Consider the following 24,466-nt stretch of genomic DNA (forward strand, 5'->3'; position numbering starts at 1 on the left):
TTGATTTTAAAAAATATTATTTTTATTAATAAGGTTCCGTTTAATTTATAAAAAATATTTTTAATATTTGAGATATTCAAAAATTTTAATTAATAAAAAAGATTTTTTATTCTGAAAAAATGATTTTCTAAAAATTGAAAGTCATTTTTTACGTCTTTATATTTTTATTAAAATTTTTATATTTAAATTTATTAATAAATTTTATTTTTTAAATTAAAATTAAATAATAAAAAAATTATTTCATAAAAATTATTTTCGATAAATAAAATTTAAATAAATAAAATATTAATTTAATTGATTTTTTTTTTATAAAATAATAGGTTAAAGTTAATCCATTGGCTGTAAAAGAAAAGTTTAAAATTGAACAAGTCTAAATGGTTTGAATTTTTTTTATTATCAAACTTATACCACATCAAGAATTATACATTAAATAATATTATCAAATGTCATATTAGCAACTCAAATCTCAAATTTCACTAATAGCTAAAATTAACCCAAATTTAAAATTAATTTAAATTTTTAAAATTATTAAAATTGATAAAATTAAAGCAATTGAATAAAATTAATAAAAAATAGTTTAATTTTTAAATTAATAAAAATTACTAAATTAATCTGTTAAATTTAGACTGAGCCTAACTCAGCGATTTAACGTGACACGTAAAAATTTACCTAAACTAATATTGCTGCACTTTGCTTAGAATTTGCAACTTTCTCCGATTCCTTTCCACACCAAATAGTTCACAATTATTCCTTTGCTTTCTAATATTTATACTAGGTTGTACTTGGATGCTTAATTTTAATTTTCAAATATTAAATCAAATTTAAAATATAAATATTCATTTGACTATTAAAAAAATTTAAAACAGAAATTAGTGTTTAATTAAAAAATTATAGGTTATATATGTATTTTAAAAAATATTATAATAAGTATTACTGTTTAAAATTCTTATATTTTTTAAGTGTTTATTTTTTTTTATTCAATTGAAATTGAAATTTTTAAATTGTTTTAAATAAAATATTTTATCGAAATTTACATTTATGGAGATCAGAAGAGTTGGAATTTCAAATTTATGCCTCTAATTAGCGTTCAATATTCAATTAATTTATTTTAAAATTAAATTGAGAGGAATAAATTAAAATATAAATTTAAGAATTTGTAAAAATTATTTAAATTGAATTAAAAAAATTAAATTCAATTGTTAATCAGTTGAATTTCTTAATAAATTTTTAGTTTTTAATTTTATTTATAAACTTTTAAAATTTAATTAAAATGTTGTTGCTTTGATTTTTTTATAATAATAATATTAAATAATATAAAAAATTTTAAATGAAAAACTAGAAAAATTAGAAAAAAAACCTTTAAATTCATATATTTATCCGTATAAAATCATCTAAAAATAACCATCAAAATTTATTAAAATTTTTAACTTTGACTTTATTGAAAATTTTTTATTAAAACTAAAATAAAATAACTGAATTTTAAATTAAAAAAATAAAACTAAACTAAAAATTTAAATTTATTAAATTTGATCTGTTATTTCGATTTCAACTCATAATTCCAACAACTTTACATTATCAATCTTTCTGCACCGCCAGAAATTCTCGTTTCCGTTTTAAATTCTTTTTTCTAACTTTAGTTTTTGATTCCCACCAAGTAGAATTTCACTTTACAAGTTTTCTCTCCTTTCTCATTTATGGCCCCTACCCATTGATCTCATCACAAAATCCCAACCCCTGTTTTAACCTTTCTCAGATTCCTACCTGGCTTGACTATTGTTTCTTTCTTTTAGTCATCTCTCTATTTCTCTCTCTCTCTCGGTTTAGATTTTTACTGAATGCATGGAACTTGTCTCACAGTACGGATAAGAAAATTTCACTGATCAAGAAACAGAGACCCTCTTTCCATTTTAAGTCTAATATTCTTGAAGTCTTCCCTTTGAGTCTCCTCTTCTTTGTGTACTCTCTGTTGGGTATTGCTTAGGCATGGGTTTTTAGTCCTACTTTCGTTAGACCTTAGCTTCAAGATGATGGCCAAGTCATTTTTCTCGTTTATTTTCATAGGGGTAATTCTCAATGGTTTTGTTTCCTGCCAAAGGCCTAAATTTGTCAATATAGGTGCAGTTTTTACTTTTGACTCGGTTATTGGTAGAGCTGCAAGGCCAGCAATAGAGGCTGCAGTATCTGATATTAATAAGGACACAAGAATTCTGAAAGGGACAGAGCTGAGGCTGTTCATGGAAGATGCAAAGTGCAATATCTTCTTGGGTTCCATTGGAGGTAGCCTTCAAATTCCCTTGATTTTTGACATTTTTGCAAGTATAACTAAGATACTTTGGAAGAAGGAGAGCTGATTGGAGCTTTGAGGGTTTAGATTTCATCTGTTTGTAATTCTCTCAATATATAGTCTTGTTCTCATGTGTTAAAAATTGCCATGTGTTTTTTCTTAATCATGTTATCTTGTATGGTTAATTTTGTCTGGTTGAGGGTAGGATCTTTCAGTTTTAATTTTGAATTGAAACTTCCTCGTTTTTAGCTAATTTTTCAAGTTTGGCTCATTGGTTTTAGCCACTGATGATTAGTTCTTAGTGCTTGAAAGTTCTTAATTATGAATTCTGTTTCAAAAATTGGTATTGGATTTCTGAACTCAGAATTGAAGTCCTTGTACATTACATTATCCTGATTGCAGCTCTCCCTTCTCTACCAGCTTTTCAGGTACTTGAGAAACATGTGGTAGCCATAATTGGTCCACAGTCCTCTGGTATAGCTCACATGATTTCTCAAATTGCCAATGGTCTCCAAGTGCCCCTTATCTCATATGCTGCTACTGATCCAACTCTATCTGCTCTTCAATTCCCCTTTTTTGTGCGAACCACACAAAGTGATTCGTATCAGATGGCTGCCATGGCAGATTTAATTGATTTTTATGGATGGAAAGAGGTCATTGGGATCTATGTGGATGATGATTCTGGGAGGAATGGGATAGCTGCTTTGGATGATGAACTTGAAAAGAAAATGGCAAAAATGTATAAGTTGCGGTTGTCTGTCAATTTTGATGAAACTGAGATCATGAATTTACTTAAGCAATCCAAACTGCTTGGTCCTCGTGTTTATGTTGTGTTCGTTAATCCAGACCCCAAATTGAGAATCTTTACTATTGCCCAAAAACTGCAAATGATGGACGACAATTATGTTTGGCTTGCAACAGACTGGCTTTCAACTACATTAGATTCGATTTCTCATATCAATCAAACTTCATTTAGTGCTCTTCAAGGGGTAGTTGGCCTTCGTCAACATATTCCAGATTCCAGCCAGAAAAAAGCTTTTCTGTCTCGGTGGAAGTTAATGCAGCAGAATGGTTCAGCAAGTTCTGAGCTGAACACCTATGGACTTCAGGCCTATGATACAGTTTGGGCAGTTGCCTATGCAATTGACTGGTTCCTAAATGAATTCAAAAATATTACATTTTCTTCACCTGACAAGCTACATGACATCAAAACATCTCATTTACGTCTGGGGGAACTCAAAGTCTTTAGTAATGGAAGCAGTCTACTAAACAAAATATTGCAGACGAACTTCACTGGTTTAAGTGGTCGCATGCAATTTAATAATGACAGGAACATTGAGAATGGTGGTTTTGATGTCATTAATATTGAGAATATGTCTATTCATACAGTTGGTTATTGGGCTAATATCTCAGGTTTCTCACTTTTAGCCCCAGAGACTCGCCAAGGGGATCAAACTAACTATTCCCGTGTGGATCAGAAGCTTCAAAAGATTATCTGGCCGGGTGGAACGCTTGAAAGACCACGTGGTTGGGTAATTGCTGACAATGAAAAACCACTGAGAATTGGAGTGCCGCACAGAGTCAGTTTTGTGGATTTTGTTACTGAAGTAAACAAGAGCCACAAAATTGAAGGATATTGTATTGATGTGTTCCTTGAAGCAAGGAAACTAGTCCCATATGATGTACCTTACAGGTTTGAGGCCTTTGGGGATGGTCGGTCCAATCCAAATTATAATGAACTCATACGGATGGTGGAAGAAGATGTAAGCAAACATTATTGACTTCCATAATTGGCAAGGACAAAGGAAAATACAAAATTTAGTCAAAGTCTTTGGGGCAGACATGATCTTCCATACATGGAAAATATGCAGAAACTTAGGAGTTACTGACTTAGGCTTGCCTGGAAATTCATTAACAAAATTCTCTCCATGGATGCTTTCTTACTTGAGTATTTTTCATATTTAGATTTTTTCTCCAGTTAGGGAGGGGGGGGGGGGGGAGGAGTTTATGGACAATATATCATGTAGATCTTAGTCTTGTTTATATCTATGCATGACGGGTCTGCCTGAATGCTGCATTATATAAATGGTAGAACTTAGACAGGCCAAGCTTGTTTATTCTTTAATGTTTTGGGCACAGGTATTTGATGCAGCTGTTGGAGACATTGCAATTATAACAAACCGGACAAAAATAGTGGATTTTTCTCAGCCTTATGCTTCTACCGGTCTTGTCATTGTAGCTCCAGTCAGGAATTCAAAATCAAGTGCCTGGGTATTTCTTAAACCATTTACAGTGGAGATGTGGTGTGTCATAGCAGCATCTTTTGTTATGATTGCAGTGGTTATTTGGATTCTTGAACATCGAGTTAATGATGAATTCAGAGGTCCTCCTAGAAGGCAGATTATAACAATGTTCATGTATGTTTGTCAATATTTATGTAGAATGTTATTTATTTTATTTTGTTTTTAAAATTTTCCTTCCACTGTACCTTGCAGTTTTCTGTTGCAATTGATAAACCTAATATCTCTCCAGGATAATTAACATCTTAACATTATTCAACTGCTACTTTTGGCAGGTTCAGCTTCTCAACATTATTCAAGACAAACCGTAAGGAATACTTTGGCTTTAATATTTGTTCTTTCTGTATTTAAGATATGAATCTATCTTTACGTCCTTGTCTTCAAAGCTTACTTCTTATAGGGGCTACTTCTTTAATATCAGCCTTAACTCTATAGACTCGCAGAATTAATTCTTTTACATTTTTGAAAATCCAAGGAGTAGCAGTAATACTAACTCTTGCGGTAGCTATTGAAAGGGAACTGAAATGTTCAATTAAAAATTAGAAGTATCCCTTTACTTTTTCCCCTTTACATCAAGTGTAGTTGTATGTGGAGTCCATTGAACAATTGCTTGCATGTGCAACTTTGAATATGCTCTGCTTAGTTAATATTGTATAAGCTCCCTTCACAACTTTGCTGTTCCAGTAAATCTTTTAAAGAAAAAGTTCATAACTCCTATAATGAGATGCAATTAGAACTATATTATGAAGCATGATTCAGAAAATAGATATGAAGCTATTCTGAATTAGAGTATCTATGTTTTCTTCAGTTCAGAATTCTGTTTTTGCATATGAAAATGGGTTTAATGCAGCATCGGTTTTGAAGGCATTAAATAAAGCAATCTTATTTTTTCTGTTGCCTATTGCCCCATTCAATTAGTCAATGGCTCTTCTTATTGTAGCATGCAATAGAAATATCTGGGATTCTGGTAATTATTTTTTATTTCTTTTTGAGTTTTTTATTGTCATTTAATTGCAGAAGAAACTACCGTAAGTCCACTTGGACGCATGGTGATGGTAGTGTGGCTTTTCCTATTGCTGGTGATAACTGCAAGCTATACAGCAAGTTTGACTTCAATTCTTACTGTTCAGCAGCTTTCATCGCCCATTACTGATATTGACAGCTTGATTGCAACTAATTGGCCTATTGGATACCAAGAAGGGTCTTTCGTCTATGGCTATCTGTCTGAAAGTCTTTATATACCTCGTTCTAGACTTATTTCTCTTGGGTCCCCGGGGGAATATGAAAAAGCATTGAGACTAGGGCCAAATGGTGGAGGGGTAGCTGCAATAATAGCTGAACTTCCATATGTAGAGATTTTTCTTACACACCAAAGTGAATTTGGGATCATTGGGCGACCATTTACTAGGGGCGGATGGGGATTTGTAAGTACCTTCCTCTACAAGCAATTGAACTTTCTCACATTACATTGCACGCAATAATGTTGTTTATTGGGCTGCTTGATAAACCTGTTATTGAAAAGTCATTTCTGGATATCAACCAAGCCACTGTAAAGGGGAAACAAAAAAAAGCATCCATGAAAACTAAAAAAATTGTACATTCATCTTCAAATGCATGTAGCATGAAAAAATTATGGCAGAGGTATGATCTGCATACTGAGTTATAAACAGAATCGTTTCTTTTTCATGGAAGATCAGGTACTTCTTACTGTTTTTGCATTTTATTCCTCTCCATATTCTATGCTGAAGCTCATCCTTCATTCGAATAACAAAAATCTTTGTGCTTCTTTATCTTAAACTGGGACTTTCTCCTAACTGTTCATCATTGTGATAAATCAGGCTTTTCAAAGAGAATCTCCGCTTGCTGTTGACATCTCTACTGCAATTCTAAAACTTTCTGAGACCGGTGAGCTTCAAAGGATCCGCAACAGGTGGTTCTGTAAGCAGGGCTGTCCTGAAGATAAGAGACAAAATTCTGACCCTAACCAACTTCATTTGACAAGTTTCTGGGGTCTTTATCTTCTATGTGGTATCTTCGCCATTGTGGCCCTCCTAGCTTTTCTACTAAGAGTGGTTCGCCAATTTGTGCGCTATAAACGGAGGCAAATGCAACTGGCTTCTCCATCCGTAATTTCATCAAACACTCGCTGCTCTCAAGTCATTTTTCACTTTTTTGACTTCATTGATGAGAAAGAAGAAGCTATCAAGAAAATGTTCACCCAGCATGAGAATCCCACATCCCACACAAGCTTGGAAAGATAAGCCAACTCTTCCAAGGAAATCAAAGTACCTGCTAATATGGAAAGCTGAAGGATTTAGCATTGAATAATTTCCATCTGTCATATATGAACCCAGCGTAAGCCGTAAGTATATAAACCCCTGCAATGTAGGTAGATACGTTGTCAATATTAATTGTGTAAAAAGTAGTTTAAAACTAGTATTCCCTCTGTGTCTATAATGGCATAGCACTCTATTAATATTTTGTTTATTTATTTTTATTTACTGTTAGGCTAGGTTCGGTTTTGAGCTTAAGGATAAAATCTTCATACTCGGTCAGTTCATTCAAGAATCTTCTCCTTGAGCAAATTCACTATGAACTGAGCTGATTTCATAATGTTCTCTTTTAGTAGGTTAGGTTCACTGATTCATTTTCCTGTCCTCGTTTAGTCATAACCACAAAGGTTCTAAGCAATCTTCCTAAGGATGCACATGGAAGAACTTGTGAACCAGGTTTTTTTTTTTTTTTCGAATTTTTTTGCTTGCTTTTTCAATCACATGGTTGAAATTAATAATTTTGAAGTTGGTGTATGGTTGGCAAGGAAGAATTCCTTCCTTTGTGAAAGTTTGGGTTCTAGTTCCTTTTGGCAGGGAGAATGCATTCCCCGAGTTTATGAACTCTAGTGGAAGCATTATTCACTTGGTATCAGATTCTGATTGACATGATTAGGAGAGTTCAATCTTACTTTTTTTTTTTTGGTTGAAAAATATACATCTCTATTGTTATTATTAATAAAAATAAATACATCTCTACTTTATTATTTTTTTTATTCAAATAATTTTTATAACTGTATGGGTTGAGTTTGAATTTAGCATCCTTAATTATTTTTTTAACGTGCAAGAAAAAACATTACAAGAATGCAAGGTGCAGCAGAAGAATAATATTATAAAAAATTATTGTAATTTAGACATTCGTTAATTCAATTATTTCTTAAAAAAGGAAAAATTTTCAGAAGAAATTTAAACTACTGTATCAATTGCTTTATTAGTAGGCAGAATATGCGGCAAGCAGTCTTTATTGATGGCGGGCTAGGAAGGTGTGCAATCAAGTTGGGAATGTCGTTTCACCAAGAAAATAGGAAATATTTTTGGAATGGACAAAAATATAACATCACAACCGTGACTAACCATCCTCTATACTACAAATCAATGTGACTATTTTTGCCTTTTACGTCATGTGGACTGGTTGAAAATAAGAAGGAAAAAAATGATAAGGATGTATAGTTTAGAGGGTAGTTTTCACATTTGATAAAATCCAAATGTATAATTTTTATCTCTGTTTTGCTATCCCTCTCCGTAATCTTTTGCCCCTTCCCTCTTCACCTCCTTTTCTGATCTTTACTATCTGCAATCACCATGTTAGAAGCCACCAGACACCTCATTTGACAAAATAAACTTCGGCACAACCTCCTTTTGGACACAAGTCCGTGGTTATCCCCGAGTTTGACGAACCCAATACATGCAAAAACTATAAGAGACACAGTTGGTACCTTTATTGAGGTGGATCTCGCACAAGAAGTATCTTTTAATTATCCTATGTTTTTCAGAGTTAAGTTGATGTCAACCTTAACAAAAGCTTCTTTATAAGCTTTTACAACATCAAATCTGATGGATCAACATACTAGTTCTCTCTTAAATATGAAAAATTGCTAGATATTTGCTACAGGTGTGGAAGCATTAGTCATATGAAAAGATATTGTGATGACAAAATGGTCATTGAAAGTGAAGAACAATCCTCATCTTCATACAACTGTTTCAATCCTTAGATGAAGGTGAACCCTCTCTATAAAACGAGGACCAACCACTCTCAGAACAAGTCTCAGACCCCTACCACTACCATTATATCACCCTTCTAGCCGCAAGCAAGTTCTCATCTTGACTCCAGAGCTAAGGAAATCACAAGCCCAAAGTTTTAGAGTTTACCCTGCCCACCTCATTTCCCTACTCTAAAACTAACCTTGAGTAATCAAAAGCCCTTATGCCTCCCACAATCACCACTACAAAACATTCCGATGAGAATAAACGTAAATTTGATTTTCAGCTCCACCACAGATCCCACCTTTCGACATCCTATCCAAAAGAAAGACAAACGTCTAGTAAGAGAGGTTCCCCCATAAATCGCTTTCCTCTTTGATGAATTATCGAGCCAAGCACTTGCATTAAGGATTGAAACTCAAGACCCCTGGAACCTTTTTTCAGCAAGTCAAATCCCATAACTCTTTTTCATAATGCCTTTCTTCAGTTGGTAAGAAAGCAAGAAACATTGTCAATCTATTTCAAAACTTTTCATATCTTGTTTCTTATTTTCAGATAATGGCCATAAGGACCTAAGTAAGCTGATTTTATCCGATAAAATTTTAGAACAAAGACTAGAGAAAATCCTCAACATCAATACAACTAGCCTAAACCCTCTTTCAATGGGTATAATAAAGAAAGGCCAAACTCAAAAAGCCCAACTTGTTGACAATGAGGCCTATGAACTTACCGCAGTAGTAACCAAACTCACCAAGCCTAAAGGAGATGAAAAATGCACTTCTATTCGATCTAACCCACGAAAAACTAGTAAGGAATCCTTCAACAAGGCTTGCTCAAAACTCATAATTTCCAAACAAAACCTTTCATAGGAAGGTCTTATGTCGGTGGACCATAAGATTAAGCTCTCCACTATCTTGGAAACAGTTAAGCCCATATACACAAGAATGTCTCCTACCAAAGCTATTTGACTTGGAGCAAATATGTGGCCCACAAATCCAAATATTGGTACACAAATGGAAAAGTCTAATAAGAGCCAAATTAAGGGAGCCCCTTCAACAATGAATCTATAACTAGCATCATAGTATATCTAGAAGACAAACATGAACAAGAAAAAAGAAGGAAGCAATTCAAAGTGAAAAGGGAAGGAAGAGCACAACTTCGAAGAAACCTACTACCCTTAGAGTCCAAAAAATGGTGGAGAAAGCCAACCATGAATGGCCCTACCCAAAAAAAGAAACTTCTGAGTTGGAACGTTTAGAGTATAGAGAACCCCCTAACATTTCACTCTCTTCAAGACACTTGTCGATCCTATTCTCTTGATGTGGTATTTCTTATGAAAATAAAAAATAAAGACATGTTTATGAAAAACATAAACTCTTTAGATGCAGTTTTGTGAACATCCCTATTGTTAGTCCTACGGGTACTATTGGAGGCCTTGTGTCCATGTACACTTGATAAGCCACCTGACATTTTTAAGTAATAAAATGTGGGACTAAATGCCACATGAGTATACCATGGTTAAAGAACCCTTAATCCCCCAAAATAAAAGCTTAATCCCTAAACGTTTTTCTCATTCTAGAAACACCAAACCAGTGCACACTCCTTCCTTGCTGCATGCAACACGATTGACGAGTGCTCCATGGCTGCTACTAGTGCCTCATCGTCCACTCCATCTCCGGCTCGTATGTATTATCCGGTGCACAACGAGATGGCCTCATTGCTTACTTCGTTCACTCATAATAACCTAGGTAGGAAGTTTTATTGTTGCTCGCTGAGGAAGGTTAAGCTGGGTTTTTGCTTCATTTTTTTAAGTGAATCCATTGTTGAGAAATATGTATTTTTATTCTTACATGAGAGTTCGCATTTTTAGGTTAATAATTGTGATTTTTTTTTCTTTGGTACGATGACGAGCTAATTCTTAAATCTAGAGAAAGATGTGTGTTCCATGTTATATTTGACAAAATGGAAAAAGAATGCAAGGTGAATTAGCAAGTAAAGAAAAACAAGGGATTGAGCTAGAAAAAAACTTAAAAGGTTGTTGAGACAAAGCTTGTGAAGAAGAAAGAGAAAGTAAAAAAATTCAAGGAAGAGAGAATATGCTTGTATTCAAGGATTGAGAAAATGAATTCTCATCATTGGCGTTTATGATTGGTTTATGTTACCTACATATTAGTGATGTTGTTTCTGATTATAAATGATGTAAAAGAAAATATTAGCAAAAAGTTGTATCTTGCTTAAGAAATGGGTACTGTAATGGGCATTTTAAATATTTAATAAAATGATTTCTAAGTGAATTTAAGTGATGTTCATATGTAAAAATTAAGAATTTATGAGTTTAATATGATTTTTTTGTCTAGATTTCTTGCTTATTGATGAACAGATAGACAATTTTGTATATATGTCTTGAATTGAATGAATATAGATAATTGTATCACAAAAAAATACTGAGATCACAATTGAACAACATCCGATAAAAGATATTGGCATTTAAGTACCTGCAAAATGAGTCCATTCCAAAAAAGTCAATCTGTTTCTTAGTAATCTTGTCTTTAAAATAATAAGCACACAATCTAAATGGCCATAGTTACACATAATAGATTATACCATGTCCTCAATGTGTAATGGTTCATTAATAAAACTAGTTTGGAAGACATTAACTCCATAATTGCACCCAATAACAAAACATATTTCATTCAACTCAAGCAAAAAGTTATTCTAATTGATAATTGCTCTTTTTTTTCCTAATTGGAAAAAAAGACTTTAGGATGAAGGTGGTGGTTGTTGGGAAATCCAGAGATTATTGCAACCCAAAGTGCGCAGCGAAAAAAAAATCTCTGATTTCCTTCCCAAAATTCGAGTGCTTCGTTTATTTCAAAGGAAGGATATGAGACTAACTTGTTAATCCCGTCGAGAAGATACAATGCCGGACTAATGGTGCTATTTTTTCAAACGAACACCCTTAATGGTATCCACACAAACGTCTTCTATCCTTCTAGAGTGCTAGCTCTCTCAAGGATGGATAGATTATGTGCTCCATAATCTGCAACTGTTAGACTGAATTTTCTAAAAACCGTCACTCTACAATTCGTAGAAGGAGTATTTATATGTTTCAGTCTTTTTTGTTTTCCCACAACTCTTTTCCCAAAAGGGTTGTGTTCAGAACCCACTATCACAATCTCGCAAATACTCAAATATCTTATGTGATAGAGTCCTTTATCTGTAATAGTTATAGATAGACTACAGATCTTTTAAATAGTATTATCTTATAATAATAAATAATTAATAATAATAACACTTTATTATTATTAATTAATGATTAATAATAATAACACTTTGTTATTATTAATTATATTAATGAGCTTTAGGCTTTTAGCCTATTAATATGTCACAGCACATCAACAACGTTCTTTTATGTGTAACCCAATAGGCTCATATTAATTGACAATAGACCCAGTTCCACAAGGCCCATAAGTCATAAGTGACCTCTAGCAAGATATTATGACTACCCAACTAATATGAGGATCAATAATCCGATAAAGCCTAATAAATAGAACATGTATTAATCCCTTTGTCACACGATATCTAATTTGAACATAAGTCATGGTCAATGTCAAACTTATAATTTTCAAACTTATGATTTCTCGATCTCTAAGTAGACTGATAAATTTAAATGATATTGATCACACTATCAATTCATTTGAGCACGGCCATGCATTTCTCAGTCTCACTTATCGAGGGGCCCAGAAGATATCTCTCTCAAAGAGAGGGACAAATCCTATCTTGATTGTTCAATATCCTCTACATAATTTCTATTATACTCAATCATAACCTTTATGACTGTCCGATTAAAGACAATGTTTGGTTATGTCAAAACATAATAGTCCTTATGTTGAAAACTATGACAATCTCAAATCAAAGGATTAAGACATAACTACTTTGAGATTTACTTATGACAATAACCCATGTAGTGATCTCAATGCGGGTCCATCCAATACTTTGTTCTCTAACAAGTATCTATGATTATTGAATTATATCAACATATACATAATCATCTCATGGTTATCAATCAATAATCATACTAGCTATATTTTATTATTATCAACATAATAATAAGTAATCAGGGATGATAATCATTATTATGTAACATGCAAACAAATAATAATGATGATAAAAACCTCTAATATTAATAATCAAAACGACATACAAAAAGGTCCAAGATAATGACTTAGGGCAAATACACTAACAATCTCCCACTTGCACTAGGCCTAATCATACAAGTATTTAATACCCATAGACCTAGTGTGCTGATCATGCTTGACCTGTGAAAGAGGCTTGGTCAGTGGATCTACAATGTTGTCATTTGTGTCTACTTTGCATATTTTGATATCTCCTCTATCAATGATCTCTCGAATAAGGTGATATCGCTTAAGTATGTGTTTAGATCTCTGATGAGATTTGGGCTCCTTTGCCTGTGTTATGGCACCATTGTTATCACAATAAAGGTCCATAGGATTTGCAATACTGGAAACCACTCCCAACTCTGTGATGAGTTTCTTCAACCAGACTGCCTCTTTAGCTGCATTTGATGCTGCTATATACTCAGCTTCTGTTATAAAATTGGCTATAGTGCTCTGCTTGGAACTTTTTCAGCTAACAGCTCCATCATTTAAAGTGAATACGAATCCTGACTGTGATCTGAAGTCATCTATGTCGGTTTGGAAACTAGCATCTGTGTAACCATTTACAACTAGCTCATCTTCTAAACCTCCATAAACTAGAAATGCATCCTTAGTCCTTCTAAGGTACTTTAGGATATTCTTAACAGCTGTCCAGTGACTTTCACTGGGGTCTGCCTGATATCTGCTTGTTGTGCTTAATGCATATGAGATTCTGGTCTAGTACATAACATGGCATACATGATAGATCTAATAGCAGAAGCATAAGGAATCTTATTCATTCGTTCTCGCTCATCAGATGTCATAGGACATTGATTCTTGCTGAGATGAATACCATGAGACATGGGCAAGAATTCTCTTTTGAAATCTTGCATGCTGAACCTTTTCAACACCTTGTCAATATAAGTACTTTGACTCAGACCGATTATCCTCTTGGATCTATCCCTATAGATCTTAACACCAAGGATATACGCAGCCTCACCTAAGTCCTTCATTGAAAAAGAATTCCCTAACCAAGTCTTAACCTTTTGCAAGGTAGGGATATCATTTCCAATGAGTAATATGTCATCCACATATAGGACTAGAAACACAACTGCACTCCCACTAACCATCTTGTAAACACAAGGTTATCCTTGATGATCCTGTCGCCTCATAGATTTTCCTTGATGATCCTGTCACTTGTGGACTTTGGCAACGAGTAGCCTTTTAGGTTATCCTTGACGATCCTGTTGCCTTATGGACTGTCCTTAACGATTTTGTCGCCTTGTGGACTTTGGCAATGAGTTACCTTTCAGGTTGCCCTTGACGATCCTGTCACCTTATGAATTGTGACAATAAGTTGCCTTTCAAGTTGTCCTTGACGATCTTGTTGCCTTGTGGGCTTTAGCAATGAATTGCCTTTCAGGTTTTCCTTAACTTTCCTGTCACTTTGTGGGCTTTGGTAATGAATTGCCTTCCAGGTTGTCCTTAATGATCCTGTCGCCTTATGAATTATCTTTGATGATCATGTTGCCTTGTGGACTTTGGCAATGAGTTGCCTTTCAGGTTGTCCTTGATGTTTATATCGCCTTGTGGACTGTGGCAATACATTGCCTTTCATGTTGTCCTTGATGATCCTATCGCCTTGTGGATTTTGGCAACAAATTGCCTTCCAAGTTGTCCTTGACGATCTTGTCGCCTTGTGGACTTTGGCAACGAATTGCTTTCTAGGTTGTCCTTGACGATCCTATCGCCTTGTAGACTTTGGCAACTAATTGCTTCCTAGGTTGTCCTTGACAATCATGTTGCCTTGTGGACTTTGGCAACGAATTGCCTTTCAAGTTGCCCTTAATGATCCTGTCACCTTGCGGACTTTATTAGAAAATTACTAAAAAAAAAAGAGCTACTTTCTTTATTGAAATGTTGAAAGAAATAATGACCAATCGTTCAAAAAACGAGAAGAACAAAAATACTATAGCTTCATTCATTTGAAAGTAATCTGCTGATAGAATTTCCTCAAGTTGAAAACATTCCATGTGCTTGGTTTTATTTTACCATCTAGGCCTACAATTTTATAAGCTCTTGGTCGAACCACTTTGATGACTCGAAAGGGTCATTCTCAATTTAGCTTGTTTTGGACTTTCGAAAATCATGTTGATTATCCCTATTGGCTCTTCATCTTTATTTCTTTCTGGCTATCGGGGAGATGTTTTTCCTTTTTTGAGATGGTTCTCTGTTACCATGATTATATTGAATGAAGTGTTTCAAAGATCCCTCTCGAATCAATCTTTTGATCTCATACTTAAGGTGCCTATATTCTTTAGTGGTGTGACCATGATCTTTATGGAACTCACATTATTTGTCTTTGTCTCTTCTTGTGGCCTTCTGAGGGTTTAACTGTTTTGGGTATCTAATATATCTTCGAAATTCAGTATGTTTCTAGTACAGTTTCATGTGTTTTTAATTTCGATTCTATTTAGTAATTGTACTACTAGAATATAAATTATTAAAATAATTATTTATATACGTGTCTATGTACTTATAATTATTATTATTATTTATATATAATAACAATATAAAATTATTATTATTACTTATATATAATAACAATATAAAATTATTATATATTTTAATCACTGAAAAATTATTAAAGGTTTATAATAATATAATTTAACTAATTTAATTGATTAATTATAGTCGGTTCTATCTAGATAGATTAGATATATAATAGAATTATACTGATAGAATATAAATTATTAAAATAATTATATATGTAATTTAATTTTTAACTAGATTATATATTAATAAAAATTTAATAAAGTTAAATACAAATTTAATTAAAATAATTGTAACTATTTTAAAAAAACATACCGCTTATAAAAATTTTATTTAGATAGAGTTTATCTCTTGTGGAAAAATTGTAATAAATCTTTTGAAATCTCTATCGGGACTATTTTTCTTTTTATTTTAAGAGTTTAGAAATTATAATAGTGAAAATTATATTAGGTTTGGTCCTAATAAATTTTAGGCGAAAATATTATATGATATTATTGATATTTGATATTATTTTAAAGTTGAATGGTGAAATTTATTAATTTTATATAAATAATATTAATATTATGTTATAACCATTTAATTATTCTGGTGAAATTTAAATATTATTATATAAATAGAGAATTATATTAAAATTATTTTAAAATTAGTATTAAAACCGATATTAAAATTAAATCAATATAAAAAACACATGAAACTATTTTGAAATTGTACAGAATTTTGGTTTTAGTTTTAGTTCTAATAAAATTTAAGAAACTGACTTTTGATTCCGATTCTAGTTTCTACAAGTGATCATCATACTATATGTAATCTATTTAGATAAAACAAATTATGATCAACTAACTAAATTAGCTAAATAACATGATAAAAAAATCTAATAATTAAATAATATTATAATTATATATGTATAATTTTATTGAAATTATATGATATATAAAATATATAATTGGAACTATATATTAGAATTATAATATCACTATGTATATATATATCCAATTTTTCAGTATGATGCTAATACGGCTCTGATATAGTTCTTGACAAATAACTAGAATAAAAACTAAATAGCTAAATAAATTCGGCTTGGTATGATTTGGTTTCTATACTATCGATTCTTTTTTAGTTCCAGTTCAATTTTGTACAGTTTTTCGATTCAATTTGGGACCTCCAGGAATTATGAACAATTCTAACAGGTAGAGATGAACAATATTTTGTTCAAATTAAAATAAACGATCAAACAGAATCAATTCAAAATAGTTTGTGTTTTATATTCTTTTTGATTTAGTTTGATTTAATCTTAATTTTATAAAATTTAATAATTTTAGTTTGATTTGATTTTAATTAAAAGATTTTTAAAAAAATAAATTAAACCGGTTAGTTAACAACACTATATCATTTTGAGAATATTTAAAATTAAATCTTAATTAAAATTAAAATATTTTAATTAAATCTTAAAATAATAATAACAAAATATAGAAAATAAAAAATCCAATTAATTGGATCGAATCGAATCAAATCAATTTTTTCTCAAATTTAATTAAATTTTTATAAATATTTAAATTATAATTTTTAATTTATTTAATTCTATTTGATTTGAAATTGAATCTAAGTTCAATGCTCACTCCTAAAGAGAAGGCCCAATTGGACATTATAAATGAAGTTGGCCTATAAGAACTCAAAGAAGCTTACTTTCAAGCCTTGACTCAGAGTGTCCATTCTGACTTCAACCAGTCCAGCCCAGCCCAGCCCAGCCCAGAGAGCCTCCATCTCTGCATCGAAGGACTATTGCCTCTGGAGATCCACCTCTACCCTCAATACCTCAAATCCAACAACACCACCCTCTCCATGATCAAGAAAAGCCGCCAAACACAAACACCACGTCGAAACTACTATAAGTCTTAAAGGAAACAAGCCCAGAGGATTTATAGCGACTAAGCAAAAAGGCATATTTTCCAAACTCTGGCCAAACTAATTAACTAAGCACAACTCTAGGAAGTGGGAGATCAATTCTCGTCGCCATTTCACACTTGTATAGCCTTGAGGGAAACCAAGCTCTGTTGGGAAGAAAACAAGAAACTTGAACACAGAGCTAGCTTGTATCAAGTAAATTACTAGAAAATAGAAAGTAAAAGACACAAACAAATTGGAGAAAGAACTCAGTTATTGGATGATTAAATAAACAAAAACAATGGCTCTTATATAGCCACAAGATAATAACAAAATTCAGAAAAATATGGCACTAACTGAAAGTGCTTTGACTCAACAAACAAAGAGAAATAATAGGAGACTAAACAGCAACAAAATGACTACGTGATGCTAACAGAAAAGCACTAATGTTGAATCAGTTTTCAACACTCCCCCTTGATTCAAACTTACACAAAGCAAAACAGGAACAGAAGTGTGAATGTTTTTTGAGTGGGAGTGCTTTGGTTAGAACATCTGCAAGTTGTTCATCAGTACTGCAATAATTTAGGACAATTTGCTCAGTTGCGACTAGCTCTCGAATGAAGTGATGACGGGTGTCTATGTGCTTTGTCCTCCCATGAAAAGCTGGATTCTTTGCCATCGAAATTGTGGATTTGTTATCTGAAAATATCTCAGTTGCTCCCTCTTGTTCTTGACCAAGATCTTTCAGTAACCTCCGAAGCCAAATAGCTTGACAAGCTGAAGCAGTGGCAGCCATGTATTCTGCTTCTGACGACGACAAGGCTGCTGTTGGTTGTTTCTTTGAGCTCCAAGACACTGCACATGAGCCAAGGAAAAAAATCTGTCCAGAAATACTTCTTCTATCTTCAAGAGAATTGGCCCAATCGCTGTCTGTGAAACCTTTTAACTTGAAATCGGAATTAGCAGTATACCATAGACCAAAATTTTGAGTTCCCGCAACATACCGCAAAATTCTTTTTGCTGCTCCAAGATGAACCTTTGACGGATTATGCATAAATCTAGAAACAACACCAACAGGGAAGGCTATATCTGGTCTTGTAAGACATAAATAAATCAAACCACCCACCAAACTTCTATAAAACTTCCCTTCCGCAGGTTCCGAACCGTCATTAATTTGCAATTTTTCATTCACATTCATTGGAGTGGCTGTGGAATTGCAATTTAACATCTTAAATTTTCTAAGAAGATCAATTGCATATTTTTTTTGAGATATAAAAATCCCATCTGCCGCTTGAATAATCTCCACCCCAAGAAAATAATGAAGCTTTCCCAAATCTGTCATCTCAAAAGACTTCATCATATTCTCTTTAAAATCAAAAACAAGTGAAGAAGATGACCCCATGTAAATCATATCATCAACATAGAGACAAACCAATAACAGATCATTCACTTGTTTTTTAAGATAAAGAGTTGGTTCATTTTCACTTCTAACAAAACCAGAATTTTGAAAATAAGCATCAATCTTACTGTACCAGGCGCGCGGTGCTTGTTTCAAGCCATAAAGAGCCTTGCGCAGCTTATAAACTTTGCTCTCCTTGCCTTTGATTACAAACCCATCTGGTTGTGACACATAAACTTCTTCCTGCAAGTCCCCGTTTAAAAACGCTGACTTCACATCAAACTGGAAAACAGGCCATTTCATTTGAGCTGCTAATGCTAGAGCAACTCGAACCGTTTCAAAACGCACTACAGGTGCGAAGGTTTCTTCGTAGTCAACACCGTACTGTTGGCGGTACCCTTTGGCCACAAGACGCGCCTTATATTTTTGAATTTTTCCATCAGCTTGGTACTTTGTTTTGAATACCCACTTTAAACCAATTGCTTCTTTTCCAGCAGGTAAGTTAACCAAATCCCAGGTACCATTTCTTTCAATTGACACCATTTCTTCCTTCATTGCATTACGCCATACCTCTTTTTCTGCTGCTTCTCCATATGATGATGGATCAATATTTGCGAACATTGCAAAATGAATTATGTCTCCTTCGGCATCAATAGCATCATCTTGAAACACTTCAAAATCTCGCAAACGAGACGATGGCTGAGTTTGACGTCTTGGCCTGGCCTCCAATTGCAAAGAACTTTGAGCATTTGTTGTGGTTTGAGAATCAATGGACACTTCTCTCGGAACAGAAATATCATCTTCAATCTGAATTTCAGCAGTTTGTATTTTTTTGTTCTCACACTCCACTAATTGCATCTCCTTCTCTCGCCCTCTGCATAGTTCCTTGCTCCATTTGCTTTACACTTGCATGTGGGTATCTGCTTCAGTCTTTTGTTTTCGTTAGTGGGTTATCGTTATTCAATCAATAATCACAAAATAAAATATTGCTTCATTCTTTTGGTGATATTGATTGTTGAGCTTTAGTTGGTATGATCTGGATTAAATTTATATAGATTTCTTGTTCATATTATGTACGGATAAGGTTTTTTTATTATTATTATTTACAGGTGCTTGTATTGTTGAGCAAATTGCTTGATTCCAAGCTTTTGTACTAATGGACATGTTGCTCCGTAGACTCCTCATGGCGAGAATACGCTTGTTATTTGTTGTTTTCATTGTTTGTGTGCCCATGGAAGTCATGGGTAAGGCTGGAAATGCTAATGTTTCTTCATCGAGACCAAGTGTTGTGAATATAGGAGCTCTTTTTACTCTTAATTCTGTAATTGGGAGAGCAGCTAAACGAGCACTTGCAGCTGCAGTTGATGATGTAAATTCAGATTCCAGTATTCTTAAAGGGACAAAGCTGAATTTCATTATAGTTGACACGAATTGCAGTGGATTTATTGGAACCATGGAAGGTACTTCTATCAAACTCTGAAACTACAATTTGTTTTAAGTGTTTGAAAACCAGAATGTTCCTGTCCCAATGAATCTGTCAAACCCAAAATGGTTTTAAGGAGATTCTTTAAGTTTCTGAAAATTTTGCATTGTGTTTCAAGCATATCCTCTGCCTCTTCACTGTAAAAACTTGTAAAGATGAAGTCTTTGATAGAAGTTTCTCTTCCATGTAGCTTTACGGCTGGTGGAAAATGATGTGGTTGCAGCAATTGGCCCTCAATCGTCTGGCATAGCTCATGTCATCTCCCATGTTGTTAATGAACTTCACGTACCACTTTTATCATTTGGAGCAACAGACCCCACACTTTCTTCACTTCAGTATCCATATTTAATCCGCACAACACAAAGTGACTATTTCCAGATGTTCGCAATTGCTGATCTGGTTACATATTTTGGATGGAGGGAGGTAATTGCCGTCTTTGTAGATGATGATTATGGAAGAAGTGGCATATCTGTATTGGGTGATGCCCTGGCAAAGAAGCGTTCCAAAATCTCTTACAAGGCTGCCTTCAATCCTGGAGCAACCAAGAATGCAATCAATGACTTGTTAGTTGAAATAAACCTGATGGAATCTAGGGTCTATGTTGTCCATGTGAATCCTGATTCTGGTTTGCAAATTTTTTCTGTTGCCCAGAAGCTTGGGATGATGAGCAAAGGCTATGTTTGGATTGCCACAGATTGGCTTCCTTCTGTTTTAGATTCAACAGAACCAGTTGACACAAACACAATGAATCTCTTACAAGGGGTTGTCGCTCTTCGCCATTACACACCAGACACTGATATGAAGACAAGGTTTCTGTCTAGATGGAACAACCTTAAATACAAGGATCGAAAGGGACCTGCTGGGTTCAATTCTTATGCTCTCTTTGCTTATGATTCAGTATGGTTAGCTGCCAGAGCTCTTGATGCTTTTTTCAACGAAGGTGGTATTGTATCTTTCTCTGATGATCCAAAGTTGCAAGACGGAAATGAAAGCTCATTGAACTTGTCATTACTCCGTGTCTTCAATGAAGGTCAACAGTATCTCCAAACACTTCTAAGAATGAACTTCACAGGTGTCAGTGGTCAAATTCAGTTTGATCCCGACAAAAATTTAGTTCATCCAGCATACGATATTATCAACATTGGTGGGACAGGGTCCCGCAGGATTGGTTATTGGTCGAATCACTCTGGTCTTTCAATTGTTCCTCCAGAGATCTTATATGGGAAGCCTTCTAATACTTCTCCCAGCAACCAACACCTTTACACAACAATATGGCCTGGTGAAAATCCAGAGGTTCCTCGAGGATGGGTGTTTCCAAACAATGGAAAGCCACTGCGTATAGCAGTGCCAAATCGAGCAAGTTACAGAGATTTTGTGTCTAAGGACAAAAACCCTCCAGGGGTTAAAGGTTATTGCATTGATGTGTTTGAAGCTGCAATAAACTTGCTGCCATATCCTGTTCCTCGCACGTATATTCTATATGGAGATGGAAAGAGGAACCCAAGCTACAATGGACTCGTCGATGCAGTTGCTCAAAATGTGAGTATCTCGCTTTAATTTGTTTATGTTCAGAAACCAGATTCAGTATCCTGATTTGTTGTCTTGTTCAGACTTATGATGCAGCTGTGGGAGATATTGCAGTAGTTACAAACAGAACAAAGATTGTGGATTTTACACAGCCTTACATGGAATCAGGACTTGTTGTAGTGGCTCCTGTCAAGGAAGTAAAGTCTAGCGCTTGGGCATTCCTCAAGCCATTTACTGTACAAATGTGGTGTGTCACTGGTGCCTTCTTTCTTTTGGTGGGAACTGTTGTCTGGATTCTTGAGCACCGGATTAATCACGAGTTTCGTGGTCCACCAAGACAACAGCTTATCACTGTATTCTGGTAAGTGTCTGCTGAACTAATTGAAATAATGAATTGCCCATGCTTAAGAAGATAGTTTATCAACTGGCTAAAAGTTTGAATACTGGTGGGGCAACAACTAAGCTTGGAAACTCACCAGCAAGCTTAGTTGTTTGGCAAGTTCACAATCCTGACAATTGTTCTAATCTTGCAGGTTTAGTTTCTCAACAATGTTCTTCTCTCACAGTAAGTGAATAATATAAGCCTAATCTGTCATTCTTTCTTTACTTCTTTACGTTTTACATCCTCTGCTGCTTGGATACAATGCAGGAGAGAACACTGCAAGCACCCTGGGACGTCTGGTGGTGATCATTTGGCTATTTGTTGTGTTGATTATCAATTCAAGTTATACAGCCAGTTTGACATCAATCCTTACAGTTCAGGAGTTAACTTCAGGGATTGGAGGCATTGACAGCTTAATATCAAGTAGTGAACCAATTGGAGTTCAAGATGGTTCATTTACATGGAACTACTTGGTTCAGGAGCTCAACATAGCAGAATCAAGGCTTGTAAAATTGAAAAACCAAGATGAATATTTTTCTGCCCTTAAACTTGGACCAAAATCTGGTGGGGTTGCTGCCATTGTTGATGAGCTTCCTTACATTGAGCTCTTCTTGTCCGACAGCAACTGTGCTTTCAGGACAGTGGGACAGGAATTCACAAAAAGCGGATGGGGATTTGTGAGTATCGACTTTTCATTTGTCCTAAGCCCTGAATGAGTAATTTCTGGAGGAAACTTAACATCCATATGTTTTGGTCTCAGGCATTTCAGAAGGACTCACCTCTTGCAGTTGACTTGTCCACAGCCATTCTCCAGCTCTCTGAAAATGGTGATCTCCAAAAAATTCATAACAAATGGCTGACACGGGCAGAGTGCTCTATGCAAATCAACGAAGTTGATTCAAGCCGGCTCTCCTTAAGCAGCTTCTGGGGACTGTTCCTGATATGTGGCCTTGCTTGCTTCATTGCTCTTACTATATTCTTCTGCAGAGTACTTTGTCAGTACCGTAAATTTGCTGTGGAAGAGGGCCAAGTGGCGGAGGTGGAGGAGATTCAGCCAGCGAGACCTAGACGTGCACTGTTCTCAGGTAGCTTCAAAGATTGGATTGATTTTGTAGATAGGAAAGAAACAGAGATCAAGGAGATGCTTGGGCATAAGAGTAATGATAACAAGAGACAAGCTAGCCCCAGCATAGAAGAACATTCACATGCTTAGAGGGAAAAAAGTTTATTATTATTATTATTATTATTATTATTTCAAATTCAGAAACTATAAAATCAAACACCACTCTTATATACTTATAGTTTGTCATTTTGATTGATATAGAAGAATTAGTTGTTAGTGCATTTTGTATCCTGAAAAATATTTCGTATACATGTAAAAGACAATAAAATTAGAAAAAAAAAAACAGTAGGTGGAGTTCAATTTGAGTCATACAGTGTAAAATTATAAATTGTGTTTAGTTAGAGTTGCGATATTAATGAGTAGAAACACATGTTTTATATGATAATTATTGTTCAGTTTATGATTTATATAATTTAAATTAATATTGTTTAATTTTAATGATTATAGCATATGTTATAAATGATTAAGTATATAAAAAATATAGAAAGATGAATATCATATATTTTTATAGGAAATAAACATATATAGATTCATTGTATTGGTTAGTAGTTAGAAATAGTTTGATTTTTTATTTTCTCTTTTAAATATGTATTTTATATATAAATATGTTATAATATCAATTGTAAATATAAAGAAATATTATTCATTATATGATATCAAGAGTTTGCTTTGTAGAAATTTTGTTTTTTCTTTCTCAATTGTTTCTTGCAGCATTATTTGGAGACTTAGGACTCCTATTTAATTATTGTAACTTTGGGTCACCCACATAGCGTGACATTTAGTTGACACCGCACACTTAGAAAGATCGCTAGAGAGCCACAATGCTGCTCAGAAAGGTTCGATCACCAACAGACTGACAAGTGAGCCTCATATGCCGGATCTAGTTTTTGACGTCATCCCACTTGCTGTTGCGTAGAGGTAGGTGCATCTGCTATCTACCACAACTCCAATCACCCACAACTAATGTGGCTCGGAGCTTTACTCTTTATTTTTGTAGTATGTTTTCTGCTTAGGTGTTTTGTGGAGGTGTTTTTTAGTTGGATCTAAATATGGTATTGCACTGTTCTTGAGTTTTTTTGTTGCTCTGTTTGTGTTTGTGTTCAGTTGTTGTCTTATTTTAAAGAGCTTATATTTATGCTTTCAATGACTGAAAATAAGAATATTGTATCCAATGTGATTTATGTGATAACTAAAATCACTAAATACAAATTAAATGGTTTTAATTATTTGGACTAGAGTAAGACAGTTCGCATTTATTCATGGAGCATTGGGATGGATGATCAACTTGTAAAGGATCATTCTATTGATGATACTAGACAATCTTGAATGAGGAATGATATTAAATT

The 24,466-nt window shown here is 34.0% G+C and overlaps 2 protein-coding genes across 2 annotated transcripts; both read left to right on the forward strand.

Moving 5' to 3' along the window:
• The first annotated feature begins 1,691 nt into the window (after window positions 1–1,691).
• LOC110627997 (glutamate receptor 3.7) lies at window positions 1,692–7,075 on the forward strand. The gene is made up of 6 exons (XM_021774426.2): window positions 1,692–2,277; window positions 2,705–4,047; window positions 4,424–4,701; window positions 4,860–4,891; window positions 5,602–6,008; window positions 6,423–7,075. The coding sequence occupies exons 1-6, from the start codon at window positions 2,025–2,027 to the stop codon at window positions 6,843–6,845; spliced, it is 2,736 nt and encodes a 911-aa protein (XP_021630118.1). The 5' UTR covers window positions 1,692–2,024; the 3' UTR covers window positions 6,846–7,075.
• Window positions 7,076–19,441: 12,366 nt separating this feature from the next.
• On the forward strand, window positions 19,442–23,505 carry LOC110627926 (glutamate receptor 3.4). The gene is made up of 6 exons (XM_021774328.2): window positions 19,442–20,065; window positions 20,279–21,627; window positions 21,699–21,976; window positions 22,149–22,180; window positions 22,265–22,674; window positions 22,758–23,505. The coding sequence occupies exons 1-6, from the start codon at window positions 19,762–19,764 to the stop codon at window positions 23,208–23,210; spliced, it is 2,826 nt and encodes a 941-aa protein (XP_021630020.1). The 5' UTR covers window positions 19,442–19,761; the 3' UTR covers window positions 23,211–23,505.
• Window positions 23,506–24,466: the final 961 nt, after the last annotated feature.

This window comes from Manihot esculenta, chromosome 12 (assembly GCF_001659605.2).
Source record: "Manihot esculenta cultivar AM560-2 chromosome 12, M.esculenta_v8, whole genome shotgun sequence".
NCBI classification, from domain to species: domain Eukaryota; kingdom Viridiplantae; phylum Streptophyta; class Magnoliopsida; order Malpighiales; family Euphorbiaceae; genus Manihot; species Manihot esculenta.

What these genes read in the sequence shown, in the direction of transcription:
- LOC110627926 (XM_021774328.2), top strand. Translation starts at nt 19,762, where the DNA reads ATGGACATGTTGCTCCGTAGACTCCTCATGGCGAGAATACGCTTGTTA. An exon ending in ATTTATTGGAACCATGGAAG is followed by an intron (nt 20,066 to 20,278) that starts GTACTTCTATCA and finishes TCTTCCATGTAG; the next exon opens with CTTTACGGCTGGTGGAAAAT. An exon ending in AACAATGTTCTTCTCTCACA is followed by an intron (nt 22,181 to 22,264) that starts GTAAGTGAATAA and finishes GATACAATGCAG; the next exon opens with GAGAGAACACTGCAAGCACC.
- LOC110627997 (XM_021774426.2), top strand. Translation starts at nt 2,025, where the DNA reads ATGATGGCCAAGTCATTTTTCTCGTTTATTTTCATAGGGGTAATTCTC. An exon ending in TACGGATGGTGGAAGAAGAT is followed by an intron (nt 4,048 to 4,423) that starts GTAAGCAAACAT and finishes TTTTGGGCACAG; the next exon opens with GTATTTGATGCAGCTGTTGG. An exon ending in CAGATTATAACAATGTTCAT is followed by an intron (nt 4,702 to 4,859) that starts GTATGTTTGTCA and finishes TACTTTTGGCAG; the next exon opens with GTTCAGCTTCTCAACATTAT.